Source organism: Plecotus auritus, assembly GCF_963455305.1.
Source record: "Plecotus auritus genome assembly, chromosome: 3".
NCBI classification, from domain to species: Eukaryota; Metazoa; Chordata; class Mammalia; order Chiroptera; family Vespertilionidae; genus Plecotus; species Plecotus auritus.
Window position 1 is genome coordinate 187262463 of NC_137772.1, and position 18483 is coordinate 187280945.

Consider the following 18483-nt stretch of genomic DNA (forward strand, 5'->3'; position numbering starts at 1 on the left):
TAAGAGAGGTACATATAGGTATCTAGGGAAGAATATTCCAGCAGTGTGAACTTTAAATAAAGGGTAGAAGATTGGAGCAGGAGTCAGGAGTAGAGTAACAGGGACAGATCAAATAGATACTTTAGATCTCTAAGAACTTAGGCTTTACTCTGAGTGAAACTGGAAGCCACTGGAGAGATTTTAAGCCAAGTAATGACACAATATAACTTTCACTTTAATAGCATCACTCTGGCTGCTTAGTTAAGAAAGATTATGAGGAAGACCTACTAGGAGGCTATCGCAGTAATCTAGCCGAGATGATAGTGACTAGATCAGGATGGTAGCTATGTAACACATGGTAACACAGAGTTCTGGATATATTTTAAAAGTAAGGAGAGCCAAGATGATTTGCTGACAGGAAGTACAGAGTGGAATGAGTGATAAGGATTACTACAAACATTTTGGCTAAGCAACTGTTAAAAAAAAAGTTGCCATTCATTGAAATGAGGAAGATTACAGAGGGATCAAGTCAGATTGAGGAATGGGTCAGAAATTTGGTATTAAACACAAGATTAAAAAGCCTATTAGACTATAAAGTGTATATGTCAAGTAGAGAGTTGAATATGTAATTCTGGAGATGGATATACAAGTCTGGATCTACTTGACTACTGTCAGCTTACAGGTATTAATGTATTTAAAGCTATAATATTGGATGAAATCATCAAGAGGCTGTGTACTCCCTTGACAAGAGGTCTAAAAACTGAGCTCTGGGACACTCTCTAGTTAAGACATTGGGGAGATAAGAAACCAGCATAAGAGACTTTAAGGAGTGACCAGTGAAGTAAGGCTGTAGACTGTGGTATCCTGGAAGCCAAGTCAAGAGTGTTCTTAAGGAGAAAGAAGGGCTCAACTATATCAAATGCTGCTAATAGATCAAGTTGATTAAAAAAAAAAAAAAAGTTGGTTATTTTCATATGGGGGTTAAGGAAAAACGCATTTGTTCAAGTGAAATAAACATGACCAAGTCCACAATGAGTAACAACTATTCTTTACCTTGGTCATTCCTGGCAAATCCACAAGTGTCAGATTGACAACGTTGGGTGAAAAAATCTTAAGATGAATTGGTTCAGGGCTTACTCCCTAAAAAATAAGTTTTAAAATCTCATATTAAAATCACATTGAAATTTCAATGAAATATAATATGTTCAAGTAAACCTCATTTCATGTAGACAAACATTAGATGCTTTTAAATATGAATTAAACCATGATCCCTAAACCTAAAACATTTCAATAATCAAAACCTGATGAAATACATTGGAAAGTTATAAGGGAGCCAACCAGACATAAAGTATATTATAATCCTATCTCAACTCCTATACCAATAATGCCCACAATTTATTTCCATTATACTTATATTCTTTTCTCTTGATTCTAGGCAGATACCATTTCTTAAATATGTTCAATAGACTTGGTGCTGAACAAAAGAATAACATATCACTATCCAAATTTATGAGGTTCTTGAGCTCAGAAAGCGAGTTGTTAGGTAACAAGTTATCCAAATCAATTTGGTTCCTAATCTTTAAATATTAAGTGACAAGAGTATATATTGGAAGAGAATCCTCAGAAAATTTTTCTGGATCTCCAGATACCCGAATTCAAATACTAAAAATCTGGATAGTGTGAGACAGCCATATTTTCTCTTCTCTTTAGTATGATTATTACACAGATTCTTCACCACTGGCCCTTTACAAGTTTTAGCGTTGAGTTAGCTATATGTAAAACGACACTTATAAAACGTTCGTAACTTGTCTTTTTACACGTCCTTCTTTATCCTTTAAAATATGCTCTCATCTATTTATCCATCTTAATATATCCTTCCCACTGAAAATTCCAATTTCCCAGAGAGCTTTTTTGGAACATCCTTTACTCTGAATTCTCTGTACAATTACATTTACTCTGAATTCTCTGTATAATTACATTTACTATATTAGATTACTCTGAACTACTTTGCTATTTTTATTTTTTTAAATATGTTATTACTGGTATTTTAGAGAAAGGAAGGGAGAGGGATAGATAGAAATGTTGATGAGAAACATCATCAATGGGCTGCCTCCTGCATACCCCCTCCTACTGGGGATTGAGACCAAAACCTGGACATGTGCCCTGACCAGGAACTGACTGGTGACCTCTTGGTTCATGGGTTCACACTCAACCACTGAACCACACTGGCTGGGCTACTTTTCTGTTTTTAAATACTCCAAAGTCATTACATGTTGATATTGGGTATACTTAACTTTTTTGCATACTTCTTTGTGTGGTATCATGTCCAACACAAAGCTTTTTCTAAAAGCTTTTACAACTCTAATCTCACAGATACTTTAAATCCTTCAAGGCATTATTTTGGACATATAGACCATTTAGCTATTTTCACATATAAAACTACTTATTTAAATCAAAGTATCATTTACTTTATTATAAATATGATTTAGAAATGATTTTCCATAGATTTGAAGGTAGGGGACTTCTCATCTTTTGGACACTGGATGAGAAAACCTGCAAGGAAGTCTATCATGTTCCCACCATAAATTACTCATCTTGTATGTATATGGACTAGATCCCTCAGGACATACAGTTTAGTACAACTAAAAACTTTATTTTTTGAATCACCAATCACATCCACTCTACATTCTAGTACTATGTAAAATTACCACCAATTCCTGAGTTCAGTAAATCCATGGGAATCTCAGGAAAGGTAATTCAGACTGGTGTTATCATTAATATCCCAAAAGCAAAATTATCCCCGATATAATTAAAGGACTGAGGACAAGCTAAATTAGTTTCCCCTTACTTCTTCTGCCTTCTATACAATTATTAGAAATTCAGGAACAGATGGCAGCAGTAGCAGTAACTCAAAGATTACCAGCCTAGAGTTCAATAAGAAACAAAGCTGAGTCAATCATTAAAACACAGACAAATAGCCTGCATAAGCATGAAAAATTAACGTGGCTCCAAAAATGCCTTTCTGTCAGGAAATAGCCTCTCCAGCACAGTATCTGGCAAGTAAAAGGGCTCAATAAATATTTGTTGAATATTAGTACTAGGCTAGAGCCCACTTATAAGATTAAATGTGCATCTGGGTATTTATAAGAATGGAGGTAAAAATAAAAAGGAAGGGAAAAGAGAGAAAGGAAATAGAAAAAAGGAGAGAAACAGAATCATTTAAGGAGGCAGTTTGATAGTGTCTAGTGTCAAGATTAATGATATCTTAGACACCTAATTTATCTTAAACTCTCTCAATCTTAGAAAATCAGAAAATATTCAGTTGCTAACATTACAATTGACTCTGGAACAACACGGGTTTGAACTGGTTCCACTTACATGTGGATTTTTTTTCAACTGACCTGTACAGTTAAAACCCATGTTTTTCAAGGGTCAGCTCCATGGTTGGGAATCAGAATATGCAGAGTGCCAGGATTTTCCACTAATCCCACCATTGTTCAAGGGTCAACTGTACTTTTCATATTCACTGAAATAAAAATATTTATCTCTTTGCATTAAGCAAATCCAGCCTTACTCAAGAATAAGAAAAAAGAGCTCTTTAAAATATATGTATCTCGCCCAACCGACGTGGCTCAGACATTGAGCATCAACCCAGGCACAAAGAGGTCACTGGTTCGATTCCTAGTCAGGGCACAGGCCCAGGATGCGGGCTCAATCCTCAATAGAGGATGTGTAGGAGCCGATATATGATGTTTCTTTCATTTTTTTTTTTTTTATTATTTTATTGATATTTTACAGAGAGGAAGGGAGCGGGATAGAGAGCTAGAAACATCGATGAGAGAGAAACATCGATCAGCTGCCTCCTGCACACCTCCCACTGGGGATGTGCCCGCAACCAAGGTACATGCCCTTGACCGGAATTGAACCCGGGACCCTTCAGTCCGCAGGCCGACGCTCTATCCCCTGAGCCAAACTGGTTTCGGCAAATAGATGATGTTTCTATCTCTCTCTCTCCCCCCCTAAAAATCAATACAGGGAAAATTTAAATAAATATATCTCATAAGTTATACAATGCTTCCTGAATTAAAGTACAATCAAACTATCAGAAAAAGATAACTTATTGTAGCAGTATTAAATGGAAAAATTATATAATAAAGTGGTATGGCCGAAACCGGTTTGGCTCAGTGGATAGAGTGTCAGCCTGCGGACTGAAGGGTCCCGGGTTCGATTCCGGTCAAGGGCATGTACCTTGGTTGCGGGCACATCCCCAAGTGGGGGGTGTGCAGGAGGCAGCTGATCTATGTTTCTCTCTCATTGATGTTTCTAGCTCTCTATCCCTCTCCCTTCCTCTCTGTAAAATATCAATAAAATATATTTAAAAATAAATAAATAAATAAAAAATAAAGTGGTATGTACATCACAAAATCAAGAATAAACATCTAAATGAAATACCTGACTATATAAAAGCTCTAAGAAACAAAAGGGATTTTAAGTAGTTTTAATATATTTATGAAAATACTCCATTAGTATCAAAGACCAGGATTATGAATTTACAATGCTCACCACACATTATATACAAAATACTCTGAATGATAAGATTTACTAATGTTTATACTTTCCAGCTCTAAAAGATACCTACCTTATTATTTCCTGAAATTCTCTCTGTTTCATTCTCAATTTCTTGTCGAATTTCATCAAAATCCGTGTAAAGCTAAAAATTATTGAAACAAAAAAGCATGACTTTCAAAATAAGATTAAAAGTTCTTAAGTGGGGGGTTGATAAATTTCAAGATGTTTACAGATCTGCTTTAGAGAATTAGTAAACAAATTCTAATATATACATACATTTTTCTGAGTCAAGGAGTCATAGTTGAGATTTTCAAGGCTCCCTGATTCCACAACAGTTAAGAATCTCCATATAAAAATAGTCACAGGGATATAAAGTACAGCATAGGGAATATAGGCAATAATATTTTAATAGTTATGTTTGTGCCAGATGGGTACTAGACTGATTGTGGTGATCCCTTCATAAGGTATACAGATGTCTAATCACTATATTGCATGCCTGAAACTAATAAAATTTTGTATATCAACTATCATTTTTAAAAAATTTTTAAAGGAATCTCTAAATTAGAGAATAGGGTTCAACTAGTGTTTTTCAAATGAACTACTCTGATTAGAAATGTTACTAAGATAAGCTTTATTTTACAAGCAACAGCTTCTTCAACGTAACATGCCACAATGCCAATGATAAGAAACTAAATTATCAACTACTTGTACAAAAAAATTTTTCAGCATGTTATTTCTTCATGATACTCTTTTGTCATTACCTTATTTTTGGTGTGAAGAAATTTACCCCACTCCTCTGCTTCAACTCCTGGAAAAAGAAAAGCTCCATTTATTGGAAACTATGGAAATTACTTTTTATCTTTATTTAGGAATCCAAAAACGCAACACAATATTACTGGTTCCTATTTTGCCACTAACTGCAGTTTCACGAGTACTTTAGGATCTGCTGAATTATCCTTTCACATTTTAAAAACGGTATCATGTATTTCAAAAACATGACTAATTTCAGATACAGTGGCTCACAGGTCATCCCACCATTTGAAATCTATATTTTATGAAAAAAATTGTTCACTTTTCTTCACATTTTATATTATAGTAAAAAGTACATTCTTTATTTTTAAATATCTTACACATTAAAGTAGGTTACCCAATCAAAGTACTCAATTAAGCTAATGGCTTGAAAGAAGAAAAATTAAGAATCTTACTGAGTAATGCAAAAAAGCATATATAATAGATTTACACAAATAACTTAGGGTAAAAATTTGCAATATGTGAATGAAACAGCTAACTTTTCAACCTGTTTTTTTTGTTTGTTTGTTTGTTTTTAACTTAGCTTCCCATTGGTTACCTATAAAGTCACAATTTGTTCTTCCTATAAAGAACTCTCTCAGGAGTATGAAACTATTGTGTAAAAATTTATATGCACTTTCAATGTGAATTTTTCCCTTCAGAGCCAAGACTACATTTCTAGGCTTGAAAGTAGGAAAGAAATGAAATAGAGGGGAAAGGGGGCACCCCAGCATATGCATTGTATGGAGTTGCTCCACTCCATTACTTTCCAATAATAAGTCTGTTTCTCCTACACTTGCTTTAAAAAAAAAGGAAAATATATTCACTGTAGGTACTGTTTGAGTGGTCTAAAACTTAGCATGTTTTGCTTTATGTCTCCCAAGAAGCTAGAAATGTTTAATTGTAAAAAGGTAAACTAACTTTACCTCTCCCAAGCACAGCTATTATGCTTTGCCAAATTCAGAGTTTTAAATGCTAATGACTGAGTTTATGAATAATGCATATCAGCCACCTGAAATCAAAATAAAAATGACCTTAAGATCTTTAAATAAATATTTATTGAGGGAAAAGTGGATCAATTCTTTGGTGAAATAAAGGTAAATAAAACTGGATCCTTTTTACAAGTAAAATGCTCACCTACTTGAAGCTTAGTACCTTCTTCCAAGAAGTCTCATTGGAGGACTGGAGTAATCTAGGTGAACACAACTCACAGAGGCAGGTACTACATACCAAAAGGGTGTTTTGAATTTACCTTATATTATAAAGGCCTGGCTTCACAAGCATGTTTTTTAAATTAAAAATGCAATGCATTCACCATAAAAAAAAAAAAAAAAAAAAGCCTTCAATCTGATAAAATGCCAAAAGTAACAAGATCCACTAAAACCTGCAACAATCAATGTGGATAAGCAAATAAAAACGGAAGAAAAAAAATGCACACAGCCTGTAAGAGTACATAAGCACACATGCAGGCATAATAGAAAAAGAAGGGCCAAAAACAAATGGATAAAGGAAACCTTTAGAAAGGTGTCTTGAGTTTTTCCATGTAGCAGGGTCTGCAGTTAAAGAGAAACAGCACAGAATGGTAAGTTTAGTGCTTATCCCTAATATTTTAAACCTTTTTTAAAAATGTGCAGGAACCTGAATATATTTCAAATTCTCGTAGCATTCAATTATTCAAAATTTACAACTATATAATTTTCAGTATAATTAATTCTAGTTAGAGGGGTGTATATAATATTTTAAGTGATATAAATGAACATGTTGTATGCCATAATTTATTTTTATTTTCCATTACAACTAATTATGTCACTTCTGGTTTCCAATTCTAACATAAATGGATTAAAAATAATTTACTGTACAAAATTTTGCCTTAGATATTTGATAACTGACTATAGAAAAAAAATAAATTGCCTGGTCAAAAAGAATCTATAAAACATACCAAACACATCTTTCAAAACCTTAAGAGCAAGTAAATATGCTTGTATATATTCATTAAGATTGAGCTTTATAAGGGATTCTTTGAAATGTATATTGAATTTAACAGAATACCACAAAAACAATTTGGTCTTCAATCAGCGTGTTACTTTTGGATTTTGTCTAAAAGGAAATCTTCTTCGGGAAAGCATGATTTTTTTCTTACAGTTTAATTTTGTTTTTATTAAGATTTTATCAGAAAATTCTTTTACACTGGCAGAAGTGGGGGACAAGCTGAAAAATACTATAAATCTATATACTGACACATCAGTTATCCTATGTAATTGTCAGAATGAAGGATTTCATGTTAAGTAAATTTTCCTGATAATTAAATTATACATATCAAACATTAAAATTTTGTTTAAGCCAGCTTTGCTGACCTCTATCTAAAATGGATTATATTGTTCCTCCTAAATTTAACTCTTATTGATAACTTCAGACTTTATTACATAACAAATCCCTCTGAGGCTATAAATCTCTGTACAAAATAAAATGGTAAGATACTTTTTTCCTCTTTTGAAGTTCTTCTGATTATGTTTTCCTCCCTTTCTCCTCTCTGTCAGGCTGTCAGTGGTTCATACTCCTCTGGCTGACTGTTTTTCTGCGTCATTCTTTCTAATATCCTCTGGGTTAGTTAGAATGGTTTATGACTAGATAAAATTGTTTATCCTGAGGATAAAGAGGCTCTGAGGAGAAACTAAAGAACTATCCTAATATTAATAAGACACATGAAATTTAGTACTCAAAATTTATGAAATCTATTTCGTGTTCTGGGTAGCTGAGTTGTCATTTTAAGTGAGGTTTTATCTTCTTATATAAAAAAATAAGCACTAAGCTTGGAAAATATATGTATATGCAGATACAGATATGCAGATTTACTGGCCAACCACCAAGAAGAGACATCAACAAAACAGTGGACATACAAGCAAAGAGTGAGAAACTAACACTTCTATAGCTGAAATGCACACTCTTTTCTAGAAACACTGCCACATCAGCAAATGGTTTCTGAGAGACAGGTTTATCATCTGCCTTTTTCTAGGTGACTAAAGAAAGTTAAAAGAAAGACATTTAATGAATGCCATATAGTACATTAAAGTTTTAGTTTAAGGTATTTGGCAAATTTGATTTAACAAGTTAGTAGAAATAAAATTTTAAAGTGTTATTCTATATATTTGAAACTAGACCATAAATGAGTGCAAAATGATTAAATTCAGGTCCAGAATTTCAATAAAAATATATAGAAATGCAAAGTAATGAATAATATACCAAGAAGCTACCTAATATAATTAAAAGGCTCCTACATATCCTTAGGCAGTCTATCCCAAAAAAATTACTGTTAATATCTGTAACTTCATTAACTTGCGTCAGTGATTTATTTCCTACAGTCATTATAAATGTTCATGACAGGACTCTGTTTCCCTGGGGGGTGAGGGCCAAGCTACCACCACCAAGTTCCTATAATAAGTAAAGAAAAAAAATTCAGATACAGAAATTAAAGTAACTTCAATTTCATCAATACTATCATCTTAGATCAGATACAGGAAGTAGAAAGAAATTGCCCTGAAAACAGATGTCTGCAGATGAGCAACAAACATGGTGCTCTGCTGCAAATGTCATTTAATAATTAGAGCTACTTTACAGACTTTCAGAATTTAACAGTCTGAACCAAACACTGAACTAAAAAAGGAAGGTTAAATATATTACTCTCATCAAACATTCCAAAGTTCACTAATATAAATGATTAATATAGGATACATATTTAATAAGTAATTTAAAATCTGCTGATGGACATAGACAGCATTTCTTAAATATTCAGTTTAATCAAAGAAGTGTAATAAAGGACAGTGCATATTTTCTTCTCTTAGTAATCCAAATTTACTATTTGGGGGAGGGTGATCTAAAAAATCAAAACAGTATGTGCAATATAGGTAAACCTTAGCAAGAGAAGGATAGTAAAAAAATAATTTAAAAAATTAAAACTTTCTAAAAATAATTATCTTATTGAAGGGCAAAAGATTCAAACATAGCAGGCACATTGGTAAGATCAGAAAACTGAAGGTGAGATAACACTACTATGCTAAAAAGCAAAGTCATTTAAAATAAAAATCTTTAAACTACCATCTAAATTACTTAAATTCTAAATCAAAGTATAAAAAGCAAAAACGTTTTAAATACTAGGAAAAAAGTTTAAAACAGTCAAGACAAAAACTTTTTCTTTAAAAGAACTAATTCCTGTTTGCTGAGTTTCTCACTAAATCCTCCATTAAACAGCATTAATAACAGTTTACTAAGCTGAATAACAAAAAGGTACTATTCCAAACAAGTTTATTATCCTCCTCAAAACAACAAAAATTACTCTTCTTTTTCATGAGAAAAGGTGCATACCACTTCTCTTCACAGGACTTCTGATTCTGCTACAGCCACTAATTTCTACCTATCTAATCAATTCATGGCTTTAAGATTTGACCCAAAATAATAATAATTCTTATTCCAATTCTAAAATTTACCATTTTCTTCTCCTGTTGTTTTTCGTTGATCTTCAGGTGAAACATGGACTAGCTGCAGAATGAGAGGTCTCCGGGTGACAATACCAGTGCCTCTGGGAAGCAGGTCCCTCCCCACTAGGCTCTCTAGCACTGAGCTCTTTCCACTGCTCTGAAAACAGAATACATAAGAGCAAAATGAGTTCCTTAACAGATTTATTTATAACTCAGTAAGACTATATAAACACAGCAGCATACACAAAATTATTTTAAATGATTGCAAAGACTTTTAAATGAAAATTGTTACATTTTCTATTATATGATGTTTACTTCTTTAAAATAAAAAAATACAAAAAGAATAAAGAAGTCTCACTCCCCATAATTTCCCTACTTTTCTGACAGTCTCCCAAATGTTGGTATAAATAAAATTATGTCCATAATATGTAGATATTTTACTTTAAATGGGGTAGTACTATATGTATTTTTATCTAACCTTATATTTTATATAATAATCAGAGATACCATTTTATATCAATATATTAACTACTGTGTTTAATAGTTAAATGTATTCTACTTATATAAAATCAAACCCCAACTGATGGACATTTAAATGGTTTTTGCTACTACTAACCATGCTGCGAAGTATATGATTTGTATATATAACCTTACTCACTTCTCCTATTACCTCATTAAATTTACTTTAATGAAATTGCTGTGATTAAATATCATACACATTTTGAGCAATCACAGATATTGCCAGGCTGAACACACGAAGGCAGGCACCAAGCTATATTTTTCCATTAAATTTATTACATCCCCATCAGCACTGAGCATTATCTTTGCTACTTTTATAGATGAACACTGACAGCTTATTTAAATTTGCATTACTTCATTATTCAAGTCAAGCATCATTTTGTGAAGGGCTATCTGTATTTCTCCTTCAGTGATTTGTTTGTTCAAATGCTGGCATTTTATCTGTTTTTTATTAGTTTTACAAAGCTCTTTAGCCATATAAGTATTTCATTTTTTACTGTTTTTAATATTTCCCCAACTTATTTTGAACATTTCAAAGCCACAAAGGAGTTGCAAGATAAAAAGCAGTGAATACCATATACCTTAACAAAGATGCACTAATTATGAACATTGACACATTTACTTTGTCTCTTATTTGCACACAAATACTTTTTCTTTTGCTGTCCCCTTTGACAGTTACATATATCATGACACTTCATCCCTAAATATTGAAGCATCTCTCTTAAGAACAGGGGCATTCTTCTATATAACCACAATTTAATGATCACACTCAGAAAACGTAGATACAACACATCAGGTCCTTGAATAATGTCTTTTTGTTCAACAGCATCTATACTATAAAAGGGTAATATGCTAATTAGACCAGGAGATCTTCCAGATGTCCTTCCGGACAAAGCCGCAGTGGCTGCCTGAGGCTCAGGCAAGCCGCGGATGGTGTCTGCCGCTACCCAGGGCCAGCCCAAGGCTCAGGGATGCTGGGGATGGCCGCCCAGGGGCAGCCTGAGGCTCAGAAAAGCCACCAATGGCCAAAACCAGTTTGGCTCAGTGGATAGAGCGTTGGCCTGTGGACTGAAAGGTCCCAGGTTCGATTCTGGTCAAGGGCATGTACCTTGGTTGCGGGCACATCCCCAGTAGGAGGTGTGCAGGAGGCAGCTGATTGATGTTTCTCTCTCATCGATGTTTCTAACCCTCTATCTTTCTCCCTTCCTCTTTGTAAAAAATCAATAAAATATATATTTAAAAAAAAAAAAAAAAGCCACCAATGGCGGCTGCCCAGCGGCCCAAGGCTCAGTTAGGAGGTGATCAGGCCAGCAGGGGAGCTGTTAGGGGCATCAGGCAGGCAGGTAGGCAAGTGGTTAGGAGCCAGTGGTCCCGGATTGCGAGAGGGATGTCTGAGGGGTCCCGGATTGGAGAGGGTGCAGGCTGGGCTGAGGGATTCCCCTCTGTGCACAAATTTCGTGCACCGGGCCCCTAGTTTCATTATAACATTGATGAGATAACACAGGAACTTACTCTTGTTTAAATCAATTAGCCTATGGTAAAATTGGTTTCATTATGTCATTTTTTTAATATACTTTTATTGATTTTTTTTAATATATTTTATTGATTTTTTACAGAGAGGAAGAGAGAGGGATAGAGAGTTAGAAACATCGATGAGAGAGAGACATCGATCAGCTGCCTCCTGCATGCCCCCTACTGGGGATGTGCCCGCAACCCAGGTACATGCCCTTGACCGGAATCGAACCTGGGACCCTTCAATCCACAGGCCGACGCTCTATCCACTGAGCCAAACCGGTTAGGCCTTTTATTGATTTTTTACAGAGAGGAAGGTAGAGGGACAGAGAATCAGAAACATCAATGAGAGAGAAACATCGATCAGCTGCCTCCCGCACACCCCCCACCGGGGATGTGCCCACAACCAAGGCACATGCCCCTGACTGGAATTGAACCCAGGACCCTACAGTCCACAGGCCGACGCTCTATCCACTGAGCCAAACCAGTCAGGGTTCATTATGTCTTTTTTTTTAACATCGAAGAACCTATCAAGGACACTGAGGACTTACTGTTCTAATAAACGGTAGAAAATCAAACACTAAATAAACCCTGTGTAGTATATATTTTAAATGTTTATATTTTTCTGTTTTTCTTAAGTTTGTAATTAATGTTTTTCTGTACTGTATATTTTCTTAGTAGCCAAAAGTAGTACTTCTTTTAATTTCATACTTTCTACCAATGCAAGATCCTAAATCAGAAAGGGTCTATAGAAAGCAGATGGCCCACTTACGTTAACTTAAGAAGGGTTATTTACAAGTGGACTATTTACAAAGCTGTCAATAAGGCTTAGGAGATTCTCAAAGGCTGAGTGCAATAACCCAGACTAGTAACAAAGGCCCCCTTGCAAAGAATAGGACTTTCAAAAGAGGGAAAGCCAGACTATGGAACCTACATACAGGAATGAGCCAGGGGAATAAATACCCAAACTTTAGTCTCCTTCTTTCTCCAATTCTTGCCAGGGCTCTCCATTTCCAAATCCAATCAGAAGCCAGAGGACATAGGGGCCCATTCATGTTGTCCAGAAAAGTCTCTCATGAGAGAAAACAGGATATGGAGGTCCACATTGAAGATTATGCAGTATAACTAATATTGCTACGTTTTGGTACCCAGGTTTATCCCTCTCATTAAATAAAATGGTGCTTTCCATCACTTTTTTTCTGTACTTTGAAATAACTTAAACAACATGGAAATGTCCTGTTCTTTATGTTTGATAAACCTGTACATAAAAATCATCTAATTCTCCTGGACTTTTAAAGTTATGGACATAACTGCTTAGAAATTGTTGTTACAAATTATTCATTTTTCTTATTTCTAATATTTTATTTTGTCTTTGTTTTTTCTCTAACCAAATTTTTTAAATGACCATTAAACTGATTTAGTCAAATCTGTATTTTATTGATTTCATTTTGTAATTTTTTTATGGCTTAGGTGCATTTTATTGGGTTTTTTTATTTTGTAAATTTTTAATACTGTTAATTTCCTCCTCCCCCTTCCCTTTCCCCCTTTCTTACCCCCCTCCTTTTTACCTTCTCCCCCTCCTTCTTCTTCTGGTGTAAATGTATTATTTACCTAGTCTCCTTTTTTAAAATTGCTTGAGTTAAATGTTTAGCTTATTTTCTCTATCTGAGCTACCAACACTTGCCCCGCCCACCCTATACACACACATCCCCCAATCTGAGTCACCTCTATCCTCTGTCTTCTATTCTGATATGGTGATTCTCAAGGACACAGTTTATGACAAATTAGAATAACACAATTACTCATTTGCTTTTTATTTCACATCACACAGTCTCCAAATAATACCAATTCTACCACTGCCAATATGATTACTGAAAATAGTTTTTTAAATGTTTTGAATATGATCTCTCCATTCTCCTTCCCACCTCTTTACAAACCATACTTTTTTTTTTTTAACCCTCATTTCATCTTGGTTGTCTAACTATATGTGCAATACTAACAATCAGTCCTTACATATGTCTCTCTAGTTATCTGAGTCCCTGAACTTTGTTCTCTAGAAGGTTCCTCAGGAAAGGATGATGGGAACAAAAGTTTTAGCATACTGAAAGTTTGTGACTTTTACACTTAAAATTCAGTTTGGATATTTGTAAAATCTTGGGCTCATGTTTCTTATCTTAAATATGGAATTCCATATTAAATTATGTCCTCTCATAAATTCTCTCATGTTTTCTCTCATAAACTGTTACTGTATAAAGGTATAATAATCTGATTTTCCTTCCCTTATGACGTATGTGACTTATGCCTGCATGTCTGAAAGATTTTTATTTTTCCTTGAATGTCTAATAATTTTACTAGACTGTGTGTGTGCTGGTCTTTATCTCACAAAGAATACTTTTTAAAGTTCTCTCCTGAATTCTGTATTGACTGCATTTTGTTATTCTGATTATCTCCTCCTTTATGGCTACTGATTTTCAGTTGTACATTTTTCTGTATCTACATACTAGATTTTTTTAATGACGGGTTGTTATGGACTGAATTGTATTACTCCAGAATTCATTTATTAAAGCCCTATCAACCCCCTCCCCTCAGAATGTGTACCTCAAAATGTTTTTTACGACAGGGCCTTTAAAGAGGTGATTAGGTTAAAATAAGGCCATTATGATAGGTCCTAATTCAACCTGACAGTTGTCCTTACCAAAGAGGAAATTTGAACACACATAGGACACAGTAAGAAGGCAGCCATTTGCAAGCAAAAGAGAGGCTTCAGAAGAAACTGGACCTGCCAACACCGTGATGTTGAACTTCTAGCCTTCAAAATGGTAAGAAAATAAATTTTTGTTATTTAAGCTACCCCAGTCTGTGTGGTATTTTTTATGGCAGCTCTGACAAATTAACACAGGGTTTACAAACTCAATTACCCACACAAGCAATTTTTAAACATTGGCAACTAATACATTTTTTAAAATATCTATATATATAAAAGGCTAATATGCTAAGTGTCCCTCCTACCATCCAACCGGTCGCTATGATGCGCACTGACCACCAGGGGGCAGACACTCAACACAGGAGCTGCCAAGCTGCAGTGACTTGGCAATGGTGGTTCTCAGGTGACGCACCCCAAAACCAGAGAAGAGGGAGCCCGATTCCTCGCGGGGCCGCACAATTCCACCTTCGGCCGTGGGTTATGTTGTCACTGGGGCACTCTCGGCCCCGAATCTGGTTTACTGCACACTTGTGTTTGCGTTCCACACCCTGTACAACAGCAACTTTGCAGAGTGCTCTCTCACACTCCGGGACCTCTCAGGGGATGTTGGAAAGCTGGTTTCGACCTGATCCCTGCAGGCCAGGCCAAGGGACCCCACCTGCTGGAGGGACCCGGCTCACTCCACAGGTGCCAGAGAGAGACCGCGGGAGGTTGGCTCCAGGGTGTGTCCAGTCCGTCTCACCCAGTCCCACCCCGCCGGCCACCTTCCAATTAATTTCCTTTAAATGTGCATGAATTCATGCACCGGGTCACTAGTATATCCTCAACTCAAATCCTATCACAGACACACCAAATCTACAGCTACAACCAAACCACTCCCTCTGAAACTCAAAAAATGACTGATACACATCGGGCAAAAGGCAAAAGCCTACACTGAAATGGGTAGGAGAGGCTGAAACGATTTTGCCACAAACCCCACCCCAGGTGCAGTGACCCACAATATGGAGGAAACTAAGAATACCCACATTCTTCCTTGGGAACAAAAGGTATGAGCTTCACATCTGGTACCCCAACTTCTAAGATCTACACCAGGGGTCCTCAAACTTTTTAAACAGGGGGCCAGTTCACTGTCCCTCAGACCGTTGGAGGGCCAGACTATAGTTTAAAAAAAAAACTATGAACAAATTCCTATGCGCACTGCGGGCCCAGGACGAGTCGGCTGCTAAGCAGGACAGGCAGCGGCACCCGGTGGGCCGGATAAATGTCCTCGGCGGGCCGCATGTCGCCCGCGGGCCGTAGTTTGAGGACGCCTGATCTACACCTTTGAAAGCCAATAGAGATTGTGTCCATAAGACCCACAAGGCTGTAGTGAACAGATAAACAGTCCTTAAAGGGCTCACACAGGCTCACCATACCCCCTCCCCAGCACAGCGCAGAGTGGACAGAAATGCCCATCTCCCGGTCTTCCCCAGAAAAAGCTGTGAAACGAAAAAAGATCCCAAATAGCCACAGCAATCTTGAGAAAGAAGAATAAAGTTGGGAAAAATCACACTACTTGATATCAAACTACACTAAAGGCCATTATAATCAAAATGGCATGGTACTGGAATAAAAAGATATACAGTAGATCAATGAAACAGAATACAGAGCCCAGAAATAAACTCAGGACTTTATAGTCAATACTAGAGGCCCCAGTGCACGAAATTCGTGCACGGGGGGTTGGGGGGTTGGGGGGTTGGGGGGATGGTGTCCCTCAGGCCAGCCTGCACCCTCTCCAATCTGGGACCCCTCAAGGGATGTCCGACTGCCCGTTTAGGCCCGATCCTACCAGGATCGGACCTAAACAGGCAGTCAGATATCCCTCTCACAATCCAGGACTGCTGGCTCCCAACTGCTCACCTGCCTGCCTTCCTGATTGCCCCTAACCCCTTCTGCCTGCCAGCCTGATTGATGCCTAACTGCTCCTCTGCCAGCCTGTTTGTCCATAACTGCCCTCTCCTGCAGGCCTGGTCACCCCTAACTGCCCTCCCCTGCAGGCCTGGTCACCCCCAACGGCTCTCCCCTGCAGGCCTGGGTCCCCCCCAACTGCCCTTCCCTGCAGGCCCGGTCGCCCCCAACTTCCCTCCTCTGCTGGCCTGGTCACCCCTAACTGCCCTCCCCTGCAGGCTTGATCGCCCCCAACTGCCCTTCCTTGTAGGCCTGGTCCCTCCCAACTGCCCTCCCGTGCTGGCCATTTTGTGGTGGCCATCTTGTGTCCACATGGGGGCAGCCATCTTGTGTGTTGGAGTGATGGTCATTTTGCACATTACTCTTTTATTATTAGATAGAATAGAGGCCTGGTGTACGGGTGGGGGCCAGCTGGTTTGCCCTGAAGGGTGTCCCGGATCAGGGTGGGGGTTCCCTTGGGGCATGGGGCAGCCTGGGCGAGGGGCCTGTGGTGGTTTGCAGGCCGGCCATGCCCTCCAGCAACCCAAGCAGAGGCCCTGGTATCTGGGATTTATTTATCTTCTATAATTGAAACTTTGTAGCCTTGAGTGGAGTCCTGGACCTGCCAGGGTGTGCGGAAAGCTTGGCTTCTTCCATTGCTGTGGAAACCCAAGCCTCCTGCTCGCTCTGTGGCCACAGCCATCTTGGTTGGGTTAATTTGCATACTCTCTCCTGATTGGCTGGTGGGCATGGCTTGTGGTGTAGTGGAGTGATGGACAATTTGCATATTAGTCTTTTATTAGATAGGATTTTACAAAGGAAGCAAGAACATACAATGGGGTAAAGAGAGTATGTACAATAAATGATGATGGGAAAATTGGACAGATATGTGCAAAATAATGAAACTAGACCACCTTCTTACAACATACACAAGAATAAACTCAAAATGGGTTAAAGACTTAAATGTTAGATTCAAAACCATAAAAATCTTACAAGAAAAAATAGGCAGTCAAATCTCACACATTTCTCGTAGCAATATTTTTTCTATCTCCTCATGCAAGAAAATCAAAGAAAAAATAAACAAATGGGTGTACATCAAGCTAAAAAGTTTTTGAACAGCAAAGGAAACAATCAACAAAATGAAGACAGACCACTGAATGGGAGAACAGATTCGTCAATGACACATCTGATTAAGAGATTAATATGAACATTTATAAGGAACTTACAAAACTCAACACAAAAAACAATCTAATTAAGAAATGGATAAATGACCTGAATAGACACTTCTTCAAAGAGGACATGCTGATGGCCAAAAGACATATGAAAGGAAGCTCATCTTCATTAATCATCAGAGAAATGCACATTAAAACAATCTCACACCTGTCAGAATGGCTATTATCAAGAAATCAACAAACATGAGTTGGCAAGAAGTTGAGAATAGGGAACTCTTGTGCACAGTTGGTGGGAATGCAGATTGGTGCAGCCATTTTGGAAAACAGTATGGAGTTACCTCAAAAACTTAAAAGTGGAATTGCTTTATGACCCAGCAATTCCACTTCTGGAAGATGTCCAAAGAAACTTGACACATTAATTTAAAAGAACAGTATATAATAGAATATTATTCAGCCATAAAAAGGAAAAAAAATTGGGACAATGGGGATGAACCTTGAGGGCATTATGCTAAGTGAAATGTCAGACAGAAAAAGACAAATAACATATGATCTTACTTATATGTAGAATCTTATTTAAAAATAAATAAAAACAGGCCATGGCTGGGTAGCTCAGTTGGTTAGAGCATTGTCCTGATACACCAAGGTTGTGGGTTCCATGCTCCAGTCAGAATACATACAAGAAACAACCAATGAATGCATAAGTGGAACAACAAATTGATGCTTCTCTCTCTTACTCTCTTCTCTCTCTCTAAAATCAGTAAATAAAAAATTTAAAAACAAAAAACAGTCATTGGTGGTTGCTAGAGGCATGGGGTGGATAAAATGGGTAATGGTAATCAAA

At 36.9% G+C, this 18483-nt stretch overlaps 2 protein-coding genes across 10 annotated transcripts in view; one reads left to right on the forward strand and one right to left on the reverse strand.

Annotated features, from left to right (window-relative positions):
- YARS2 (tyrosyl-tRNA synthetase 2) overlaps positions 1–13262 on the forward strand; it is a 49561-nt gene extending 36299 nt beyond the window's left edge. The window contains exon 6 of one of the 2 annotated variants that reach the window (XM_080659840.1): positions 12842–13262. The gene's annotated coding sequence lies outside the window, so the exon portion shown is untranslated. Of the gene's footprint in view, positions 1–9854; positions 10131–12841 lie in introns of those variants that run through there. The other variant, XM_080659839.1, reaches the window with a different exon arrangement.
- The window catches only part of DNM1L (dynamin 1 like), a 46646-nt gene that overhangs the window by 18210 nt on the left and 9953 nt on the right, over positions 1–18483 (reverse strand). For 4 of the 8 annotated variants that reach the window (XM_080659836.1, XM_080659835.1, XM_080659832.1 and 1 more), the window contains exons 2-6: positions 9819–9966; positions 6852–6890; positions 5310–5356; positions 4619–4690; positions 1033–1119 (exon numbers count right to left, since the gene is read on the reverse strand). In XM_080659836.1, coding sequence (XP_080515962.1) covers positions 1033–1119; positions 4619–4690; positions 5310–5356; positions 6852–6890; positions 9819–9966 — 393 coding nt within the window. The remainder of the gene's footprint in view (positions 1–1032; positions 1120–4618; positions 4691–5309; positions 5357–6851; positions 6891–9818; positions 9967–18483) is intronic. The other 4 variants (XM_080659838.1, XM_080659837.1, XM_080659834.1 and 1 more) reach the window with 1 other exon arrangement.